The sequence below is a fragment of the Nesoenas mayeri genome, assembly GCF_963082525.1.
Source record: "Nesoenas mayeri genome assembly, chromosome: 6".
NCBI lineage: Eukaryota > Metazoa > Chordata > Aves > Columbiformes > Columbidae > Nesoenas > Nesoenas mayeri.
Genome location: NC_137545.1, coordinates 2,034,345 through 2,058,724, shown reverse-complemented (window position 1 = coordinate 2,058,724; position 24,380 = coordinate 2,034,345). Strand labels below are relative to the sequence as shown.

The following is a 24,380-nucleotide window of genomic DNA, read 5'->3' as shown; positions in this document are numbered from 1 at the left end:
GCAAAGAATCAGGACATCAAATACAACCATCGAGATTCACAAATAAGGCCCCAGAATCCAAACCACCACAGTGCTGAGACAAAGAAGCAAAAGAAGAGGAAAGGGAGGGGGAAAAAAATCACCACCAGGTTGATAGAATTCATTTGGATTCCATTTATGTACTTCACCTTTTCCTTAATAAAAGCATAAGTGAGGCTCAAGCTATTGCAAATATCTGCAATTTGAAGCAGATGAACAAAACTGAGGTTGATTTCAATCTGTTATTCAGAAGAATTATTTTCCAGAGACAGGAAATACTGATGCATGCAGCAACACAAGTTCATCTTGCTGCAGAAGGCTTAAAGAAGATGGTTAAGGTGAAGCACAAGAATCAGTTCTCCTGTGATTGTATCTTGAGTTCAACTGGAGCAAAAGACAGGTTAGGTAGGTACCTGGTCCTCATTCATTTCTGTCAGTAATTTGTTGGCAAGGTCTTTCTCACTCTTGTCTGCCACTTTATTGTTAGCATTTAAAAACAGCTGTTAGAAACAGAGACAAAAATAATGGATATAATTGCATTAAACAGTTACCCGCAGCCAAACCTGTGGAGGCTGCCTTGGACTTGTATTTCACATACACACCGAAAAGAAGAATTCTCACACCGGTGAGACACAATCCTCCATTAATCTGTATTTTTGCTGAATAGTTAAAAAAAAGGAACAATACTTCTTTTTTCCTCATACATTTTGTTCCATTATGTGCTAGACAGTCTCTCTGACGAGGAACAACCTGAGAAATCAACTTCCATAAATCACAAGAAACAGAAGAACAACACTCAAGATACTACTTGGACTTACATAGGTGTGAAAGCACATAGTTAGAAACACAAGTCATTTTGAAAGGTACTTCACGGTCAAGGGCACCTAATATGGCAGAATAACAATAACATGCCTCAGAGGATTATAACATTAACAATCAGAAATAAGAACAAAGGGAAGCAGACACAGACACATGAAAAAAAAATTCACATGGGTTACTTCAATTCTGATAATACATGTAAAATGGATGCATAAACTTGTATTACAATGCCCAGATGGTTTTAATTCTTCTATTTTAAAGCTGTTCAGAAAAGAATATTTTTTTAACCAGGCATATTGCTAGAGGTCATTGTGCTTTGATCAAAGTTTGACCTTTAAGAGAGTTTAGGCGATGAGAAAAGATTCAGGCCCAACAAAGCAGCTTATTAAATGACCCTCAGTATATGATAAGCACCTCCTGGTACCTCCAAAGTACCGTCCCTCTTTTGGATGTTGCAGGAAAAAGCAACATTCAGATCATCAAAACTTAACCGAGCAGTTTCAAAAGGCTGTTGTGCAGATCTCTAACCCTAGAGCATAATTAAGGGAATACAGTTTGCTCATAAGCCTTAAAAACAGCAAATATGAAAGAAAAAAAAAAAGATGCAAAGAACTAGGAAGTATGACTACAAGTATGGCCCCAAATACCCCAAGTTCTCTGGGATTTCTATAGCAGATATAGCAGTATGGATTTTCGTCACCCCCTCCTTTCCATGGAAGTTTCTTGCACGTCACATTTGCTGCAGATCCATCAGCTTCCTGAGTTCCAGATCCATATCTGGACTCTTCTTGCTGACTGTGGAGCTGCAGAACTGCACTTTACACTGCTTGCTGGTGAATCCAGTAGCAAAAGTTTCATAGGTAAAGAAAAAGATCTAGAAAGAGGGTCTCTACCCCCAGCTAATAAGGAGAAATCCTAATTGCACAGCTAAATTCATCTTCCCTATTTGGCTTTGAAAAAGAATGCAGATACAAGTATATTGGAAAAGACACACGACTTCCCAGCCTTCACCCTCTCCACACTTCTCATCTTTGGGGATATTTTGACTGGAAAAGGTTAAAAACAACCCACTATGTAGCAAACTGGCAGCACTGATGTCCAATCACAGTAATATGTGAAACTATCACCGGAAAAACCCTTAGAAGAGTGTACATAGGCAGAATAAAAATAAAGGAGCAAGCTGCAAAAATAGCGTAGCTGTTCCTGCTTTCTTAAATTCCACCACTTGTTCATATGAGAGCAGGAACACAGAGTCTCCATAAATAGGTAAACATCGCACTGCTTGATAATTTAGGAAGAAACTAAAAAATACATTTCTTACGGAGTACAAGGTCAGTACAAAAATAGGCACAGACTTCTAAACAGAGGAGAATGGAAAGGTCAAGCAATGTATTTTCACGAGAAGATTAAAAACCACACTTCAAAACACTTCAAGTCAGTTGGCATTCTGCCACTGATTATAACTACAGCTAAGACATAATCCAAGCACATTTATTTCTAATATATCACTGCACTATGTTAGAATCCAAAATCTAAATGGATTTGAATCAAATTGCATACTGTAGCTACCATTAAATTATCTAGCATTAGAAGAGCTCAAAAGAGCTATGTGACCAACATATCACAAAAAGAGAAATAAAATATTCCACAGAGTTACATCACAGCTACGTCCTTTTGCACAGGGAAAAATGACATCTATGAAGCAATTACTGGAAGACACTATAGCTTGCATATTCTAATATGACCATCTGGGACTGAGATGAAAACACAACATCTATGTAAACACTAATCCTACAGAGAAGAACAATTGAAGAACATTTGTAACAGCTTGAGCTCATGTTTTATGTCAGCTACACAAGACCCAAATATTCTGAAACGCTTAAAGGCACATCGGCAAGGTCTTTTTTTAAAATAGAACAATATCCCTCTGAAATTAGAATTCACGCCTCCACCTGGCAGCACCTGGGACTCCCTAGCAATCCAGTGACAGAACGTTAAAACCAAAACCAACCAAACAAAACCACACACACAAAATAACCCTCATAACAACAACAATAACGACAAAAAGATTTTAAAGTAACTTGGATCTTTCAGAACTTTGATGGCATTAGTGGCACTAATTGATCCAAAGTTTTACTTCTAGTATGTAGACACTATAAAATTGCATCTAATTCAGACAGAAGACACAAAGGTAATGAATATATCTGCAATACCACAGGATAGATTTTGTTAAAAATTTGCTGATAACGGAAAATTTACCTTGCAGTTCTGCAACAGTCGAATGAGATGCTCAAAGCAGTTACTGTTAAGGAAAATCGCCTGCAGAACAGGCCTATCTGTGCAGTCTAACATGGCTGTGATGGTATCTATAAAATTAAAACAGAACTGGCATCAAAGACAAAACACTTCCCAAATCCATCAAGCATTTTTTCTGCACGTTACATAATAAATTGAAGAAAAAAAAAATGTATAACGAACTGTGCTGTGAATTCTTTGATAAAGAATTATGTGTATTTTAAGCACAGAGTGCTAGGCCTAAAGCTAAATGTTTTGATGCTGTAAAAATTATCACGTTACCTACTATACCTAGAGAAAAATTCAGCTGCCAAATATCCTGGATTGCTTTGGGGCTCCGTTTAGAGTTACTGCCATTTGTGAGTACATAAGCAGCAGGCCTTTTATTTAAAACACAAATGCTCGCTTTCTCATCAAGCCATTACTGTGCATTCTACAGCAGCCTTATATTGTAAGCATTCTTCATTGCCTTGGTACTATTCCTCAGTTTTCTTGGAAGTTTGTGAAAAGAAATACCTTTATTTCTATTACCCATTGGGAACAAAGTGGAAAAAATCCAAATCCTTATCCAATGACTTAAACCCAAGTGTTTCAGACCATCACCTTTGGCCAATGTTTACAACAATGCCATTTAAAGGCGAACAATCACAAAACAGCCACCACATGGGCCTTTCAGTACAGACCCATCTTATTCTGCCATTACTAAGGTGCTGATCAGTAATAGCTATTGCCTGGCAAAAGTTGTTGGTTTTTTGGGTTGTTTTGCTGTTTTTAAAATTGAGATGGGCAGTCTGTGAACCTTGATGCCCTGGTTAAATGGTAGCAATTCAATATGGTTTCTTGTGTTGTTTTTTGTAGTGAATGATTAAATAAGAATAGATCTGAAGTAATGTCAATGACGACATATGCAAAATATTTCAATTGCTTCTCCAAGTCAATGTTTTTAGTGGAACATTCAGTCATACTACTATCACGGTTCAATCATTGCTTGTTTCAGAGTTATCAAGAGATGTTTAAAGGAACTGCACAATTGAGTACTTACTCAGCATTTGGATCTGCAGTGCTATGAACCTGCTTTCCCACTGCCTGCATCGCCTGGGATTAGGTAAAGCTGAATGGTCTGAATTAAGCAACTTGAAATAGTTCTCCAATATTGTGCTTGTCTCCACTTGCCGCTGGTCAGAACTGCTGGTCAGGAGGATATGGACAACTTCTGTCAGGCACTGCAGAGTCAGCTCTGCCTTCCTGCTCACCTCCTCGGGGCTCCTGTCATCCCAGCTGTCACAGTCGGCCAGAACACGCATCAACACCTCCATGGTGGCAGGAGATACTGCTTGAAGAGCGTTCCTCTGAAACCCACAGGTAAAAACAATAAAGGAAGAAATACAATCAAACCAGCAGTTTCAATCTGAGTTATCCAAATCATGGAACATCTGGGATATTGTGTCCAGTTGTGGCCCCTCAGTTCCAGCAGGACAGGGAACTGCTGCAGAGAGTCCAGCGCAGCCACCAAGATGCTGCAGGGAGTGGAGCATCTCCCGTGTGAGGAAAGGCTGAGGGAGCTGGGGCTCTGGAGCTGGACAAGAGGAGACTGAGGCGAGACTCATTCATGGGCATCAATATGGAAAGGGTGAGTGTCAGGAGGACGGAGCCAGGCTCTTCTCAGTGACAACCAGTGACAGGACAAGGGGCAATGGGTAGAAACTGGAACACAAGAGATTCCACTTAAATTTAAGAAGAAACTACTTCTCAGTGAGGGTGGCAGAGCCTGAAACAGGCTGCCCAGGGCGGGGTTGTGGAGTCTCCTTCTCTGCAGACATTCCAACCCGCCTGGACACCTTCCTGTGTAACCTCATCTGGGTGTTCCTGCTCCATGGGGGGATTGCACTGGATGAGCTTTCCAGGGCCCTTCAACCCCTGACATTCTGTGAACATGCATTATGTCTCTTAATGCCCTGTAATTGTTAACTAAATAGGAAACATTCTACTTGGATTATATTGATGGCTACAGATGAAATGCACCCCATCTTGTTCACTTAACTATGCTTCCTTTTTCAATGAGAATGCTTATAGGGAAAAGGAAGTACAATTTAAATGCATGTTATAAAATTCTAATAAGGCAGCCTTGATAAACTGCTAATTCTAGGTAAATCTTCGCTTGAATTTTCATTTTACATCAAGAGATTAATAATACTTCAAAATTTTTGAAAAGAACATAATAACTGGTAAACATTTCTCTGTGTCCCGAGTGCATTTCCCTCACTTCTCTTCCTGGCCTGCACAGGGTCAGGGCCAACTCAAATCTGGGGCAGGAGCCCAGCCTCACAGAACCTTTAAGAAGCCTCAGCAGGGACTCCCGGCCTTCTCTAGGGAGCTGGATTCAAACTGCGGCTCTCAGCCTTTTACCTGCCCGCGCTGCACTGCAGCCAGAGAAACATGCTCTTTGCTTCCCGTTTTTCCAAAGATTTTCAACAGCTTCCAAGCTCTAAAGGCCCTGTGGCTCTTTCTGGAACAGCTTACTTCCAGCATGTGCTGATTCCAAATGTGCACCTTTGCAGGTGGAGACTCCTAATCTAGTTACCCACGTTTTTCTTCATGATACAAAAATATTACAGTAAGTTCATATGAATGTGTAGTTACTGTAGACAGCAAATGGCTACGGTTATTTGAAAGCAGGACCTAGCTTTTAGCATTTAGATACTACTGCACAGAATGTCCCCAAACTTCGTAAGACAAATTCATAGTCAATAACAAATTCTTCTCATTTATGGGTAATAGGGTATTTATAAACCTTAAACAATAAACAGGCATCTGAACGCTTCAGCAGCTGAAAAGATTTCCGAACATCCTTACCTGACCACCAGCCACAATAGCTCCAAAGAGATGTAGCAGACAACATTTTAGGCTTTCCTTGAGATGTTCACTTTCTTGAAAGCATTCTGAGTGGAGTAAACAAGAAAGAGAAGTAAGTATTCCTTACTTTGGTCATATAAACTATACAAAGCTTTTCCTCTCAAAAAAACCCCAACAAAAACCCAAAATAAAACACCAACAAATTAAATTATTAAAAAAGCTCCTCTACTCCCTGTTCTCATGCACATTTTAAAAAAACTCAAACAACTATATAATCACCACTTCCTTTTACATAAATCAGACACAAACACATTCCTCCCAGCATTATCAAAGTCACACGACAAGTCCACATTTACCAGGAGTTCACAGGGCCGGACATTCAGCTTGGATAAAACTTTTCATGCAGGCTGACAGAACTATAGACATACAACGACTGTCGATCTGATCCATAATGTCACATCAGCCCGTTTTGTCCATACTAATGAGAAACAGAAGGCCATGCTAACACGTAAGCAGTCAGCATGCATGCCAGAAGTCAGAATGATTTTAGCACACAAAGTCTGACAGCATTTGCACAGTCCCTGAGCTCGCTGCCTTTAAGCCACACTTCCCTGCAACCTGTGCAGGTCTGGAACCTTTCCAGCAGTGGTCTCTTTAAAGATAATTATCCTGCATCTCTTCTCCTGCCATATCTGATATAAATTAGTTATAAACAGCCTCAGGAACTCTTTTCAGCAATAGCTATAACCTGGATACTGTTGCTATAGCAGTAACACTAGACTCAAAGTAGCTGCAACAAACTACAAAGGTTTATTATATTTGGAATTAACAATCGTAAAACTTTCAATAACTTTGAGATAGAACTGCTAATGTAAAAAACTGAGATTTTAAAAACAACAATAAGTACTGAAAATGCCAGAAATCTAGATTCATTAAAATAATAATATAACCTTTAACACCATTACCAGTTTTTGCTGAGTAAGACTTCTGACTATAGACTGAATGTATAAGCCCGTTTTTAAAGAAAATTGCACAGCTATTTTTTAAATTTAGTCCTCAAAGGAAACAAAGCTTAGATGATCACACTGTTAGTCTGCTAGTCCCCCCACTCCCTGACTTAGAGTCTCTAAATCTTTTGGGGAACCTCAGACAAACTCAAAAGAGCAGTTTGTAGCAGACTGTGAAATCATGAGGCTGGGTAGACCAAAAAAGCCTCAAATTAGTGCTGGTATGGCAGAAGGTCTAAAGCACATGCTCAGCAATTTCTTGTTGTGCCTTTCCTGCCAGCTGGCCACCTCGCAGATGAGTATCTGCCAGCTAATTAGTACATTTGCAGCTCAGTCACAGTATAATATTTAGGGTATTTCGGAGGAACCAGAGTGCAATGCAGTGAATGGGGAGGAGAGAACCTGCAGATGCCGTTCCTCAGTAGCAGCTTTCAGAGTGAGTTTCCAGCGCTGTGGCATAAAGATAATGGCGTTTTCCTGGCATCAGCTCTTTGGTCTTTTTGGCAACTACCCTGTTTTACACTCATAGAGAGGGAAGGTCAAAGAACAGGAGGAGTATGTGACTCAAACCAAATTCATAAATAGTACCACTCCAGGAAAAGAACCTTCCTTTTTTCTTTTCAATGAAAGCTGAGTTAATGGATAGCGGCCAAAAGGGCTGATTTCACTCATATCCCCACCTCCACAGCATATTCCCACTGCTTCAATTCTGTTGGCACTAGCACTTTGGTGTGCTAAACTGGTAAACTAGCTGGACATCCCATCTTCCTAAGATTTAAGTACACAACATACCCACATACATCCTCCTCTTCCACACAGCAAAACTGCAGTGTCAAGAACACAGGAATTCCAAAGTAGCCATCATGATATTTAATGACTTAACCAGAGACAACACAGCAGTTTCCCAAATTGCAGTCCGAGGAGCACTGCGTAGTGGGATGGCACAGAGTTTCCTCCTTTCTAGCTTTTAAACTATCTTAAGAGACAAAAAATAAACAAACACTTCCCTAGGATTATTTTTCCACGCGAGTTATCATTACAGTTGCTACAGGGATCTTACGTGCAATCACTGTATGTACCCTAATAAATGGGAAAGTTGGCAATTCACAGAGCCAAACCCATTAAACCCTGTTACATACCAAAAGAGTCTGAAAAAGCAAGGCTTTCAAAGATGAGTAGGAATGGCACAATGGTGATGGCCAGAGCAAAACATAAGCAAATTAAGCAATCCACTTCACTGAGCCTCAGAAAGTAAGTAAGGGGCTTTTACAGGTATCAGGCATTCTTAAGGGAGAGGAACGTGGAACCACTAATTTCACTCCTTCAAAGATGGCTATTGTTAAACATGCTGTTGATGATACTTACGGTAAAAGAAAGGGACAAACTCAACAGTGAGGGAGGCTGGTTTATACTTCTGTCTGCTCTTTTCAACTGTACCAAGGAAGCGTCTGCAAATACATTAAAAGATACACCAGAGAAATTAGATACGATACCTTTGCTTATTACACTTAAGACTTCATAATAGAAAACACGGCCAAAAATCAGGAGATACCTTTTGCCTATAGGATCAAAAAATAGTAAAGTAGTATTTCATAATGAAAAAATGAATCACAGCTAATCCCATATTTACTGTTCTGCTCCTAGAAACATCTCAACTATTTACAATACAGTATAGTTGGGGGAAAAAAAAAGCAGTAATCTGTTATGTAGCCCTTGCTTATTGTAACTAAGCGACTAGCAAGACTGCCAGATTTCTTAACCATGCAATATGAAATGGGCACAAAACACTATTACGGGTTTATTAAGGGGTGGGAGGGAACCATCCAATTAAAGGGATATCTTTCTACTGATATAATTACAAACATCTTTTCAAAGATGCAACATATCTAAACTGTGATCTTCAATAACTTATTTTGCCCTAATTCAACCAGGTCTGCCTACCCTATTCCTTTTGGCTTCTTTTTTCCACTAGTTTAGAAAAATGGGCCAGTTTTTGAAAGGGGAAAGCAAGGGAAGGTCAGTTAAACCAAACACCTCTTAGTGTATCCTCAAATTTAATTTTGTTCTAACTTTTAGACCGCCAGTAAATACATTATAATTTTTAAAAGGTATTTAAATCATAACCAGTTTCAGAAAGCATAACACTCTTCTGTGGTGTGGTTATATTGATTCATTGCTAAATTCTACACCTTTATTTGTTGTAAATTCACTGATTTTGAGCACTTATACTCTGCCTAGGACACCACGAGATATGCTGGCCTTACCTACACTAAATCTGAAGACAGCTTGGCAATATGCTGACAACTGCTATCAATTCATGCTCCTAGAAAAGGGGAAATTCTCACGTTGCACAAAAATACCAGAAGTTGTGAGCCTTACATGCTCCTTAAAACTTCGTGTGCAATGAGTGAGGCTGTTACTGAGAATACTACCTTTTGTTTCCGTAATAGCCTCACGAAACCCACAGTCCACGCAGAATTCTGGCATACTGCAGGTTTCCAGCGACAAAGCAAGCCCTGCAGCCAAGGAACACAGCTCACACGATCCCCACTCTTTGCACAGAGTCAGACGAGTGATTTGCTGCACAAATCCAAGCCACAGAGCTGACACAATGCTGTGCTACCTCTACAGAATGGATGTGTGAGAACAGACCTGAGGTTTTACAAGCCCAGCTAACATGAGATATGATCTCTCTATGCCTTTAGTTATTTACTTGTACAGGTCCAACATTTGATGCATGTCAAAATGGTCCTGATGGAAATAAAACTGAGGACCTGAAGGCAATGCAGCAAGGAGCAAACAACAACTTCAGCCCTTGTACACACAGCAGAAAAACATGTTAACGATATAAGGCTGTGTACATTTAACATTACTGTAATTAATTTGGGGCTAATAAGGGAGAACTGTACATGAAAAAGATCTCACAGAAATACGTAGGACGTCTCTGAAGAGCCAGATGAAGTGAATCACTGGCAGTTTCAAAGAACAGGGCATATGCCTAGAATGACAGTAACTAAACATCTTGGAAAGCCCATTTCCTGGTTCTCTACACTTCCCAACTTTCAAAAAACCTCACGACTCCCCTTTCCACTAAATGGAACAGATATTAGTACTCTGACAACTTTGGTGGCAATGAAGTGCAGTTTCATGCACACCTGCTTCATTGTGTTGATTTTGATCGGAAAAATGCTATTCTAAAGAGCGCACCTTTGGGAAAAGAAAACCTAGAACACAGTAGCAAGTGCTCAAGGCTGTCAATTCTATCAGTTGTAAAAAGCAACAGCAGAAAAATATACACATAACTACTTTTTATTTTAGTTTGACATCAGGCAGCAGTAGTTCTGTCAGAAACTTCACATATTATTTATCTAAGGTTATCATAAACCGCAGTATTTATATTGCTGTCCTAGTCCACACATACCCTGCAATTCGCTGCCTCCAGTTTCGATACGGATCGTAGAGACTTTCACAAAAAGCCAATGCGTGTCTCACAAACTCTTCTATAGGAGTCTGATCTGCCACTTCTTTTTCTTTTGTTTTGCTTTTTAACTGAGGAAAAAAAGCAAGCTGTGGTCAGAAGACTTGTAGAAATTGAAGATTAACCGTGATCTCCTCCAGAACAGTTCTGAGCTCACAAATTTCAGTTGTTGCCCACATAACAGTATTATTGAAATAAATGGATCACATAAGCCGGAAGCATCAGAAGGCAAAAATAACAGATGAGAATTGTTAAACACATACCTGTTGAATGTATAACGTAGTCATGGTGATAACATGGTTAACGTATGAACACATCCCGATCTCCTCCACATTAGCCAAATTTCTATGAAGACAACATCAAAACCACAGAAATGTACACAGTGTACAATTTGAGGCTAGTTCAAACAATGTTTGTTTTAGTGTTCTGTCTATAATCATACAAAAGTATATCAGCATTTCCATCCAAAAGACTGCATGTATTCAAATGGTTATTTCTGTCACAGTAACAGAGTTCACAAGTTTTCTTCTAACAGGAAGGAAAAGAAAGGCCTGAGTCACTCTGCTGTAGGGCAGTTCTAGCTGGAATTTGGGGTTTCAGAGGTTAAGTAGATTCCCAGGACACTCTAAATAGAAAGCTCAGAAATGGCATCTGAAAACAAAGACAATAACTTCCACTTCTCCCACATTACTAATGCATACGCTTTCTAAAGCTTCAGCAAACATGTTACCTAGAGGCAGTTATTCACTCTGAATTATTCCAAGGAAAACAAACATCTCATAAATTATTTTAGAACCTAAATAAACCAATATCAACAAAAAAATAGCATGTGCGTATTATTTCTCAGTCTTGAAAACAAGTCACAAAGATCAGATAATGAAGTGATGATGTAAGGAGAACTTTTCAGCACATTACTGTCATCTACTCCGCTTACATTTAATATTCCAGGATACTTCAACACTGTCCTGCAGCCCTTTGTATTGTGACAAAGGACTCAAAGTTGCTTCAAACAATCCTCAGAAAAGGAGACTCCCTGTTATATTTTATTCCCTTCCTCTCTCAGTGCAGTTTACAATAGAAGACTGAAGAAATAGTGAGGAATAGATCCCTAAGAACAGTTTTTTCACCTGTTTCAACAGACATTAAAAAGAAGTCATAAGTTTCAGAAAGAAGCCAGTTGCACTAATAGTGTAACAAGTCAGTTTCCTAAGCTGTTTATGGAATTATAAGCATGTTAAGAATGTGAAACTGTTCTTCCTGTACAATTCTCTCTCAGTTTATTTCACAGTCAACACTTGTTAGAGTGTGTGTTTTCTTTTCAAGTATTTTTTATACCAGGTACACCATACCTTACGTAGATACAAGGAATTTAATGTCTAATCCCCTTCTATTCCATTTCTCATGGCAAACGTTATTGCTAAGATGACTGCATTGCTCTCCTCTCTCTCTTTTATTCCCTCTGCCTTTATTTTGAAGATTGTGAGAAGCGGCATTTCTCTGTTTCTGTTGGAAAGTGCCAAATCACATTGCTTATGTCATTAGAATCTATATCTATAGGCTTCATCACGATTCCTTAAACAAAACGATAGCCTTGCCGAGGTAACAATCAGAACAAATACCTGCAAAGGATGATAAAGAATTTCACAAGTAAAAGCGACAGAGCCTGCTGCTGCTCTTCTAGTCCATCTGACATTTTCTGGACACACTGCAGCAGCTGGAGCCTGACGACCTGAAGAATGTTATCGGGAAGCAGCGATATTCCTGGAGGAATGTCATCCACTCTAAAGAGAAAAGCCACACACAAACCTGTTAATCATGCAAATGACGTTATCCATCAATTCCACTGTGTTCCTGTAGTGTTCCAATAAACCTCCATAAGAAAGGTTACTGAACTGATGGCTCACAAACACTTTCTAATGCCACCAGACATTTCTTTGGGGTTCAATATGCCAGCTTGAGCTTCTTTTTCCCCAGCAACAAACTGCATTGAAAAAAAAAGTGTTAAAAATTCATTAAGTGGATTCCTAAATGCTCCTCCATGCAATGATCCGCCTTAGCTGCCACAGAGAAATTGCACGATCATCGCCAGGTAAACGGGCAGCCTGGGAAATCCCTAAATAAGGAATGTGATGGCCACGATGGAATGGAACTTGAAAACTAAACACAAGGGGAACATTTTCAACTTGCTACTGAAGATTAAAAATGCCCAAAGAAATGCGATGCCAATTATTAAATAGTTATTGAAGCCCAATTGGTGTAATTCACAGTGTACCTCATGTCTTTCTTACATCAATTACAAAAAGCCTTACAAAAGAAAACTAAATGTGAAAAGAAAGCTGTTCACAATAAGATTACAACAAAGGAAGCCTTGAAAAATCAGTGTTGAATGTGCAGGAGAGAAAGGTCTCAAAAATCCTTCTGACTCTTGGTACACTGATTTCCAGGAACAGCCATATAGAAACCCATTTCAGCAACAGTATAGAAATATATAGCCATGTTAGAACATCTTCTGGGATGAAGACTGTTGCTCCACTGCTGCATGCAGTGAAGAGGGTTTGCCTTTGGCATCAGCTGTTTACCCTGACACATCCTCTATGAACTCTACACAGGGGTGGGGAAAAAAAAAAAGCATGGAGAAATGCAATGATGGGCACTAAACACTGGGATATAGATTATTTGAGGGAAATTGGGAGCAATAGGTTGTTTAGCTGCTAAAGTTGAAAAGGAAGCCTACATAAAAGGGAAAAGCTAAGATCCGATTTAGCAACTAGACAGGTATAAGTGATAGCAAGCTCCCACATCCTAGAAAACAAGTGTTACCTACATAGATACAGAGGGCCCAATACTGTTCATTCCCTTCTCTCTTCTCAGAGTTACACAATTTGCTTTTCAGATCCTGGGATTCAGAATCTCAAGGGATACAGAAAGTTTTAACACAAACTTTATAGGGGCCTAGGCCCTAAATTAATAGAGACACTTTACCATGAAACTGAGAACAACTGCTCTTTCCCAACACAACTGCCAAGAAAGAAACTGTAATTGCTGTGATAGCAGCTTCACCCCTCAAGACACCAGCAGATCTGTACCCTTTGGGACTGCAAGCATGGCTCCTCATGATCCGATCATTCACTATTTCTGTATTAGGAAGACCCTCATTTTTGACAGCTGAAATCATATAACCAAAAGTAATTTCCCTAAAATGGCCAACAAGTCTTTTTCAGTAAGATCATCAAATGCTTCACAAGAGAGCAAACAGCATACCCTTCATGCCTCATGGCCCAAAGAATGTTTGCTCTGCAGTAGCTGCCTGTCTGTGCTATTGCACAACCCAGGATGTACGGCCCTATGCGAGACTGGCACGACAAATCCCAAGTGGGATTACTCACACTGAATATACTATACACTATAGAAGTAAATACAAATATTTAGAAGTAATCAAACTTATTTTCACCTCGGGGCAAATTACTATTATATCACCACAAAAATCTAGAAGTTAAATTTGTAGATGTTTCCCAACAAGACTAGCTATGTAAACTAAGTATTCCAAAAAGAATTTAAAAAAATATATAATCTCAAAATTCATACCTTAACTGACATTCTTATTTGACAGCTGGGACCTTACAATAAAAATGCGAAAGGGGCCTTGACACATTTGGGTTCTTTTTATTTACAATTTCCTTGCATTACATTAGCAGGGCCATGCAGCAATACAAACCACCATCTCAGGCATCTGAACGGAAGTTAAATTCACCTCTAAATTGTATTCACCTGTTACAGCCCTAACTCACACGCTGCAACTTTCAACGTCTCCTCTGCCAGCAGCAAACACTTTGGAACATAGCGCTGCGGAAAACAAAGCTTTACTTTTCATCAACCGTGAAACCATGCAATCAGCATTCCTATCCGGATTCCTGCATCATTTTTATGTGGGTTTGAAGTCAATGAATTAATAAAGTACTGTTCCTATGGTACTTTGAAGGGTTTCCCTTTAAGCTCCTTTGCTCAATCACGATCATGCAAACCAAAAGCAGAAAAAGAGCACAGCAACACTCTGGAGGCCTTTTTGTTTCTAAAAGTATCAAACCAAATGACAATTCCTCTCCTTCAATGAGGGGAAAAAAAAACTCCCACCAGCTGCTAAAGGTTTTATCGTTTTCATCGTAAACAGATATGAGATGACTAAACGTTTTTAGGGAAAGGACAGGTGCACTCATCTTTTGTGCTCAGTTCTCAAAGCCATCAGCATAACTGTTTTCACCTTTTCAGTAAAATTGTTAAAAACGCCATTAGTGAACCATTTCACTGAAAAATACATGGTAGACGCACAAAGACGGCGGTAGAACTGAAGCTGTATAAGCCTATAAGCTGCGTAACTGTATAAGCTCTACTCATATAGTCAAATCATACCACTCGATATGCTCATCCTCTATATTTACAGATTTCCTAATGCTGCATTAGGTAGCGACTTTCAGATTTCCCAAGCAGACTTCAGGAAATTATATATTTTGATTTATAGACAAAATACTCTTAGCAGTCAAATCAGCAAGTGACAGCACCAGTTAAGAGTCCTTTCAGAAAAAGAAACAAAAAACCCCAACATACTAACAGTTTCATTACATGCTAAAAAAGCCATTGAGTCCACAGGGTCCTGTGGCCCCAAAAGAAGTCACTGAAAATCACTATTTGGTGGTTCCACACTGACCTACTTGCTCTTTCATGCAGCCTCAGTAATACCAGTTCCACAATATAATTGACAAATCAATTGATAATTGCAACATAAATTAACAAATCCTGGAAAGATGCCACTTTTCACATGCCTGATTATCTCACAAATGCAAATAAGGGCAGAAACTGAAATTCCTTGTTAATTCTAATATATGCTCTCAGTGTCATCTTTAATCCAGCCATCAAAGCACAGGAATGATTTGCCTTCATCCCTACGCTGTTTTGATACATTTTCTCTACATCTGTTACGCGAATGAGTCTAAATCCACATGTGCCTATTCTTCCAGACTAAATCACTAATCCTGTCATTAACCTCAGAAAAAGACACTATTTTAATGCTCACAAAGCGATCATTTAGCACAATGAAGATGCTGCTGTTTTTCTGCGCAACTAAGCTTCATGTTTGTTTTTTAACGTTTCTTATCTTTGTTGCCGCTAAAAAAACCCCACATAAACAAACAAACTAAAAAACAGTTAAAACCCCCAAAGTACCACGATATTCTTCTCTTCCACTGTTCAGATTTCAATATTAAATAGTATGTTAAAGATAAAAAGTTTATCCTTTGACACAGGTTTCCTTAATTAAACACAGAAAGATGCATTTTGGACACTGCAAAGAAAACAGATCTTCTGAATGAGCACAGAATTAATTTGAAGGTCTTGCTTATTGATACTAGGACTATATATTTTGCATTCATACTGGCATGAGGAAAATGTTAATACAAAGAGCTGAGAAGCCCAGTTTTTACCCACTGAGATCCAGTTGCGGCATTCTTCGTTTCCTTCTAACAGTGGAGGCTATCGCTTATGCTTCAAACAGGATCTGGCCCAAGCCTACTACAGAATTCCCATTGATTTCACCAGGGCTTGGATCACAGCCATCATGCAGGGAGAGCCACACTCTTTGTGTTCAAATACCAGTAGCAATAGCAACTCTAATACTGACACCAGTTCTTATGATTTCTGAATCCTACATTAGTTTTTTTCTTAAAACCCTTAGTTCAGGCAAACACCTCAAAAGCAAGAGAAAACATCCAGTGTCTAAGTTTCTACTCCTTAGAGCACAGCAGACAAATTCAAGATGCTAAATATGGAACTCTGAAATTAGACTTCAGTGACAACTTATGATTGTGTCTGAGAACTTGTGGCCAGCAACACAGGTAAAGTCAGCAACACTCTTTCCCTGAACTGAAGTCTTCATGGATGTAAACAAAGAAATCACTTGAAAGTCTATCATTCGTACATATTTTAAGTTTTTAAAGGTTTTGAGCTAAGATATCCAAATGTTTTATTAAGCATTTTATCTCATCTTTCATCTTAAATCAACTCCTGAAATAAAATTACAAAACTCTTTACCCACACCTTCCTTCTGCTGATGCAGATACCAAGCACTAATACTATGTCGTATGCAACATTTAATGAATACTTATTCAAAAAAATGTGTAAGGAATCATTATTATATTTCTACAAGCCAGAACAAGTGAATATGCATGCCAGCTCCTGATACAACACAAATACCAGTATTTGCCTAGTTTCATCATTCGCAGCCCAACTCGACCTTCAAAAGAATGGGAGCGCCACTCAACTAAGTCTTTCTTGCGTTTCAAGGCAGTATTGTTGTTAAAGAAAACCGGGCTCTCAGCCAGGTCTGTTTCAGTTATCAAAGAAAGATGAAAAGGTCTGTAAATGTACATACCTAGTCGGCAGCTTCTCAAAGTCCACATCCAGAAACTGTTCATAGCTAGAAACAAAACTGTCCAACCAGAGCTTCAGGTAATCTGGATCTTTCTGTAAAAAAGAAGAGGAGAATATCAGGCAATATTGCACTCAAGGTTATCCGTCCACAACTAGCTTGAATGGAAAGCTTTTCTTCAATGCATTTCAACTGGGACAAAGGAAAGAATACACAGATTTTTAGGACTAAAATAAAACAAACAAACAAACAACCCCAAACAAACAAAGAGCCCAACAAAACCACCTAATAGAAGTATGCCACCTTTCCAGAAACAACCAAAAATGAAGACTTTTGTCTTAGAAGGACACCATTCCAGGAAAAAAAAGCAACCCAATATTTCATAGTTTTGCTACAAATTAAGACATATAAGTTATTTCAAAGATGCTGGAAACAGAAGTTAAAAACAGCTTTCAAACTTTGAATCTGGCTCAGGTTTTCCTTTTACGTTATTAGCAGCCATCAGCTCAGGCCCCATGTACCAGTCATCTGTTGAAACATGTGAGAAATCTAAATTTTACGAAGCAGTTTTAAGAAAGGAAACTTATAATGGTGTTACCCACGGCAAACCACACAAAAATGTTCATTAATAAAACATGGCTAAACACATACCTGTCTGAAGACCAGCCTCTGTGTTTCAAAGGCATCTTATATTTTCCCAAACCAGAAGAAGCATGACAGTTTAGGAAAAAACCTGTCTTTTTACATTGGTTTAAAATTTGAATTTCATGATAAAAACAGACAGTAGTAATGAGCATCACCTCCTTCCTTACACACCACATACACCGCAGTTATCCTTCCCAGCACCTTCTTGATCTTGAACTGAACTGTTTTTTTGACATCAAGTGCTGCCATATAATCTGAGATTTAAAGTCAGTGGATTTTCGAATTTATTTCTGTCGAGTTCTCTTCCCACCACCTTTTCAACTCTCCTCTGTTTCCTCATGACAGAAATGGTAAACCAAATTAACAGTAAGAAAAATTGACCTGATTTTAATATGAATACATTTGTACTCTCCAGTGCCAGATCAACCTTCCAAGCCAGTACTTGTTGCAATCTGATAAATACGTACGTTACCAGGCGGCAGAAGATTGTAGCCAGTGGGTATGGTAATATTTCAGATGTGTGTTGCTACTGAGAGCAACAAATCACTCAACTGCAACCCCTGCTCCAGCTGATTCACTCTAAGTTGTTAGTTACACAGTTATCTCTGCAGTCTCTGAAGGAAGATGTGTAACTCAGCCAGACCATAATAAAGCACCTGAAATACTCAGAAGCCTTATTACCAGTAAAAGCAGTGAAGCCTGTGGAATATATTATCTTATTCCCCACTTGGATAATTACCCTGTTGTCATTCTGCAGACAGGTAGCTGGAGGCTGTATGGCAAACAGCAGCTCCAAATTGTTTCCCATGTACGCCATGCTTTGAAAACACCACTTACAGAGTGATACATGTTTTGGTAATGCACCACAAGGACAAACCGTGATAAAGCAATTTTCGATTGGTGTTCTTTCCCAGCCCCACCACACACGCTCTGCAAAAATGCCTTTTGAGATCAGCAAGAAATGCAGAAGCAAATTTCTGATTTGTACACAGCAGTAAAAGCAGAAAGCAGCTGTATGTGGTAATAAAACACCTCGCACTAGTTACAACTTTTAATCACTAGAAGAGAAAATGTTGATTTTGGAAACCTTACAGCTTTCTAAGTCAAAAGTCTAAGAATTTCATTGATTTACCTGAACTTCTGAGGACAACAATTTTCTATATCTTATTTGAATAATAATTCATATATATAAACGGCATGCCTTAAAACTTCTGGAAGATAATTTCTCCACAGCTTGAAATAGCCAGAAGCTAAAAATCTAACTTAAGTTAGCTATTTCTCTTCATAGTGACAAACTGAAACAACCACCAGAGGTTTCACAAGACTATCTTAAGGGTGCCATTGTAAGGATATGTGTGAATCTTAAAGAAAAGAAAGTAAAAAGCCATTTAGTTAATAATTATGCACAAGCCACAAATCTGCAGAGCCTAAGCTTAGGCACGTGAGCTCAACATATTGTAACGAAAGCCTGTGAAACTGCTCTAGCAACACTCATTCACCTGCACTAAGGAAAAAGAACGTATTTTAAGCCTATCATATCAAATGTAGCTTATACCACCTGGAAGTGAAAATACTTCCTTGTTCCTTCCCTCCCTTAAACACTTTTGGGTATTTAACCAAACCAAAACAAACAAAACACCCGCAAAACAACACAACACCCTTTGGGCCTCCATTTTCATAAGATCCTTTTGGTACAATAATAGTTGAATAGTTGTCATAGCTCTTTGCACTTTAAAAAGAAAGACTGCCAAGCTTGAACAGTATAGTGTTTCTAACAGGTACCTAAAAAACCAAACAAAACACCAAACCGAAAACCCCCCACAAAAGACTGAAAGAGGTGCGCATTGCTGTTGGGGTTTGTGGTTGTGGTTTTGTTTGGTTTTCTTTACCAACACAGCACAATGTTAGAAAGAAAAAAATGTTGCAAAATGAAACCAGTTGGTTTTCACACTCACATAGCAATATTGTGGCCAAACACTGCCAAGCAATCAGCAAATAGCCCAAGTGTCTAACATTTTAACAGTTGCGATATACGTACATACAAACTCTAGTGGCTGTCCTTAGACTTGGCGTATCTGGGAAACAAGCTCTCAATGCCAACACCAACTTTAGTGTTCAACACCATTGAAACTAGAACAACCACTGCGAGGAGGAGCAGCCTGATGCCCTTCTGAACGATACGACATTCTCTAAGGCAAATCAGTAACAAGAAAATATAACTCAAATCTACACTAACTTGGGACAGGCTCTCTCATCTCTGATATACTAAAAATACCTAGAAATTACAACAGCTCTAGTCTTATGAAGACTGATTAAATGAATGATAAAGAAATGTTCTAATCCAGTCTTTTTTTTTTCAGTAAATAGTTTGCCTATGCAAGAGAGTCAACAAGAAAAATCATTTTTTGCACCAGCAATAACATCTTAAAAATGGATAACAAGCCAGTTAGTATTAGACTCTTACAGTTTGCTTTAACTTGAATGTAAACGTTTTACACAAGTCTGGCATTGAAGTCCCCACACCGCAAGTCTTTAGACCTGTGCTTGTGGACTGCGGGTACGTTTACCCAGGGTTTCAAATCCACACTATGTATGTTTTTATATACATTTTGCTTTTAGATTTAACAGTAACTTCCATTTCTACTATGGCTCCAAGCAAGCAGACACAACCAGAAGGGCAAAGCTCAGTACAATTTTTACAGCTGTGTTCAGGAAGCACGAGTTGCTAAAAACAAAAGCCGGCTCTGCCCGAGGCTGTTTGCAGTGTCACATTCCATGGGCTAAAGGCAAAAATCCCTGCATGGCAGTCCAGAGTCCGGCTGTCAGACAAGCCCGACTTGTCTGACGGGACAGTTGTTTGAAGCCGTTAAATTTAACATGCAGCTATAAAATAGCCGGCCGGGTCCGGCCCCTGCGCGCAGCAGCCCGTCAGTCTTCAAAGGGAATTGCAGCTTCCAAGCGCTACCATAACATCTCACTGGCACTGGTATTACAGCAAATAATCCTCCGCCCCCAAGCATTGTATTTAAAATACGAACAATCCCTTGGTGTTAAGGCTGAATTAGACCTACAAAAAATCAGCGTTAGGAAATTAAACACAAAATGCTGCCTTTAGATCACTAGTGAGTTTAATAGTCTTAAAACGAATTGAAGTAGTCTGCATAATGCAGAATTGTAGAACATTCCTCACCACTGTCTGAAATAAACTATTCATCAAGGGATTAGAAGGTTTGTTTTAAGGGAGCTTTTTCCTCTTCGTGTTTCCAGAAATGAAAGGCAACATTTCTGCACACGATCTGCTAGCAGCCTTTATTTTGAAACATGTCAAAGAGCTTATGCTTTTTGTGAACCTTTCAAATCTGTAAAATACCTGAATAAAACCTGAAAAGCTTCATTATGGCAGCAAAACTATAGTAAGAATTAATAAAAGACTTCCTGATAGGCCATTCTAAACTGGCTAAATTGTCTTGACAAATTCAATCAACCAATTCTAATTATCAGGGCAATCACCTTGGGCACAATTTTTCATTTTAATTACAACACTCATTTTTGAATCAGTTGTTGATCCAAAAGAAGAAACACTCCTGGCAAGTAATTATAAACCTCCCCTTTGAAAATTCACACAAGCATTCTGTTCCATTTCTGGAATTAAGAGAAAAGGGGGGAGGGGAGCATTTTGTTTTATAAATGGGAGTTGTAGTGAATCGTGATAGGAGCAACTATTTTGGGACAAGTCAAAAACTTCCCCTTGGCATAGAGATTTATACCAAAATAAATCTATAGCTGTCAATTATGATGAAATTTAGCTCACAAACGTTAGAAGTCAAAGTTATATTCCTTCTCTTTTCAAAATAAGAATAATAATTATAATCTTCCACTAGTGCCTTACGTTAAAGACAGTTATCCGAGAGCTATCATTTGATTTCCTTTCTACTTCAGCCCCCAACAAAACTGGAGAAACGAAACGAAAGAATTTGCTTACTAAATGGAAGTAAAGCCTCTATGTTTCTTTCTCTTGCTCTTTTTGTTGTTGTTTTAAAATGACAAATACAATTACAGCCTTGTAGCTTTGGAACTGGCATGTGACTGATACCAGTCCTGGGACAAATCTAGTTAACTTGAGCTTAGACTTTAATATCTTCTCATTAGACAGAAAGTCCCACCAGGCAAGTTCCACATACAGGCTGCCCTATAGTATTTCAGCCTTTAGAGCCCACTGCGCTTACCAAGCGTTTACCATAAGACAACACAGCATATTCTATTAACATTCACTTTTCCCATCAAAGTTGACATAACGAACCATCAGCAGCATAAGCTGAAAGCTGTATTTTAAGCCTAAGGGAACACCAAGCATCCTAAACAATTGAAAGGGAGTCTAAAGCGTCAAGATAAGCCTAATTTAATGAAAATTCAAACCATAGCTTCAGAAAGCTTGGGAGTTTAATGCTTGACTGCTTTGAAACTCGAAGTTACACTATCGTTTTAAATGAGAAAAGGGCTGAGTTTTAGCAACCACACACATAAAGCCAGTTTTTGCACATCAAGTTTCTAACTTTCAGTGTGATGCAAGAGACAAACGTTGAACACAGACAGACTGAAAGGAAGCAGGATGATGCTACAACAGTAAAAACATCGGCCTGTTACTTCACCATATCAACAATCAAATATTGTCAAGTCTTTCAGCAGATAGAGAAAGGCTGAGAACTGGTGCACAGCTTTTCAAAAGAAGTATGTATGTTTCAAAGTGTCATCTGATTACTTTATAGAAAACTTAAATAAAGAAAAATTTTATTTCAACTATAGATTTGACTGCCTTCTCAATCACACCAGGCCTTAGGTTATCATTGTATTGCAGCTCAACTATACACTCTTCAAAAGCACCCGTAAAAAAAGAATAATCCAAGGCTCAAAAACTAGGATAGAGCAGATTTTGGGTTACGTGTGCAACTGCTGTTTGGCATCCATCACACTTTTGCCAGTACAGTTTTGAAGTGATTAGCACAGGCAAATAATGAGGTCAGACTTCTGTAAGTAACACTCTTGTTCTCTATACCCTGCTTTATTCTCAAGAGCTTTGCCCATTCAGTACAGTGAATGATGCGGTATCCTGTGGAGAAAAAAATACACCTGAGCCACTGTACTTGTGGCCATTTTTGAGACCTGGGTTATTACACACAACAAATATTAAAGGACCATCCTTCTCATCACCATATTTTCTTTCCCAAATTCCAAGCTTGTCCTTAAAGCATGTGAACACCACAGATCCAACCAAAATTGTTACAAAACAAACAAACAAAAAAAAAACCAAACAGGAACTTCAAATAAAACATTTTCCTTCCTTGCTTCTCAGAACATTCTAAACCATTTAACCTTTAGTTCCCTTGAATCTTCAGTCATTTATAATGAAAAATGTTGATTCCAGCTAGTCCTAAATTCAGCAAAAGCAGCAGTAAATACATACCAAGTTTTCTCGAATTGAATGCATTAGCCAGGCAGCTATTGACAGAGTTGCCAAGGTGACTTACAAGCAACCTGCACACACCACAACGGCTTGCTACACAACTCACGAGGATTACGCCATTGGAAACTCTGGGCCGATGCCTCACGTTTGTCGGTTAACATTTCCAATCGCTCTTCTTATAAATTCTTCTTTCCAATACAAGTGCTACCTTTTCAACCTCTGCCTTCACTTCCTTATGAGTTATTAAATGTCTTATGGGATGCTCCTGCAGGTTCTTATGCAGATTCTGGTGACCGATAATTGACAATAAAAAGAGTACCAATTCTCCCTACATTCATCAATAAAAGTAAACTCATTTGCTGTTTTCATTCAGGTATCAGGAATATGTCTTCAAAGATTTGTCTCTATCCTCCCAACTTCAGTCTAAAAGCCAGAATTACTAGGAGGGTATTTTCCATGGTAAATTGCTATCTATTAGGTAATTGAAGGTTTAGCATCTGCTTGATTTCATGCTCTCTTTCTGCTATATAACAGTAGTATTTAATTGTTAATTTATTTTGAGGCTTTGTTTCTGCCTCCTTCAAATGTCCTTTACGTAAAGCATTCAAAAGCCTTTAAAACCTTTGTAATTTAACCTCTTAAACATCCTCACTGATTTAAAATATGCTTTGCTTTTAGATACTAGTACAGTTAAACTTAATTCCTAATTAACAGCCATAGTTAGCAGTGTTACTCAGTGGTCAAACAATTATTTAATGCCACTTACTCCTACTCCTTACTATGGGTACATGCAATCCTCAATCATAAATCAGACAAACATCATAAATGCTTTAAATATCAGAGAAATCATCAACAGACATACTTTATCAGCATGGAAATCTAACAGCTAATGTTTAGAGTTGCAGATACACAGAGGAGCCTCAGTGAGATGTCAAACTTCAAAGAGTGTTTATGGTTAGAATAATCAATTATAGTTCTAATTTGTTGGTGTTTCCTGTTTACCTTCCATCCTCCCCTACTAAGGCTTCCCATTTACTACAAGATAAATTGGAAAAGTTAACTGAACAAAATGACTTTTTAAAAAAAGCAAGATGCTTATCTGCACTGCTGAGATGTGTGCATGTTTCGGTGGGTGTTTTCTTTCTTGCATATATCTCTTTCATCAAGAAAAGCTCAGTAATTAAAGAAGCTCTTCTCTTTTCTATGGCAGCTGTTTAACCTTTCTGAAGTCTGTAAATATTTTAACAGTATCTATTGACAACATTTGGATTCAGGCATTAAGCTACAATGCTGTTCAATGGGCAGCTGGCAAGCCTTTCTCTCATTTCCGTATTACAGCACAAACATATTGCATATTTGAGCTGATTCTGCAATATTATTTTATCA

The 24,380-nt window shown here is 38.6% G+C and overlaps 1 protein-coding gene across 1 annotated transcript in view; it reads right to left on the bottom strand.

Moving 5' to 3' along the window:
- Positions 1 to 24,380, bottom strand: part of LOC308041609 (neurobeachin-like protein 1) — a 77,484-nt gene that overhangs the window by 46,165 nt on the left and 6,939 nt on the right. Inside the window, exons 3-11 of the mRNA XM_080346400.1 lie at positions 16,892 to 16,983; positions 12,090 to 12,251; positions 10,734 to 10,815; positions 10,414 to 10,541; positions 8,358 to 8,440; positions 5,986 to 6,071; positions 4,175 to 4,481; positions 3,097 to 3,203; positions 432 to 518 (exon numbers count right to left, since the gene is read on the bottom strand). Coding sequence (XP_080202526.1) covers positions 432 to 518; positions 3,097 to 3,203; positions 4,175 to 4,481; positions 5,986 to 6,071; positions 8,358 to 8,440; positions 10,414 to 10,541; positions 10,734 to 10,815; positions 12,090 to 12,251; positions 16,892 to 16,983 — 1,134 coding nt within the window. The remainder of the gene's footprint in view (positions 1 to 431; positions 519 to 3,096; positions 3,204 to 4,174; positions 4,482 to 5,985; positions 6,072 to 8,357; positions 8,441 to 10,413; positions 10,542 to 10,733; positions 10,816 to 12,089; positions 12,252 to 16,891; positions 16,984 to 24,380) is intronic.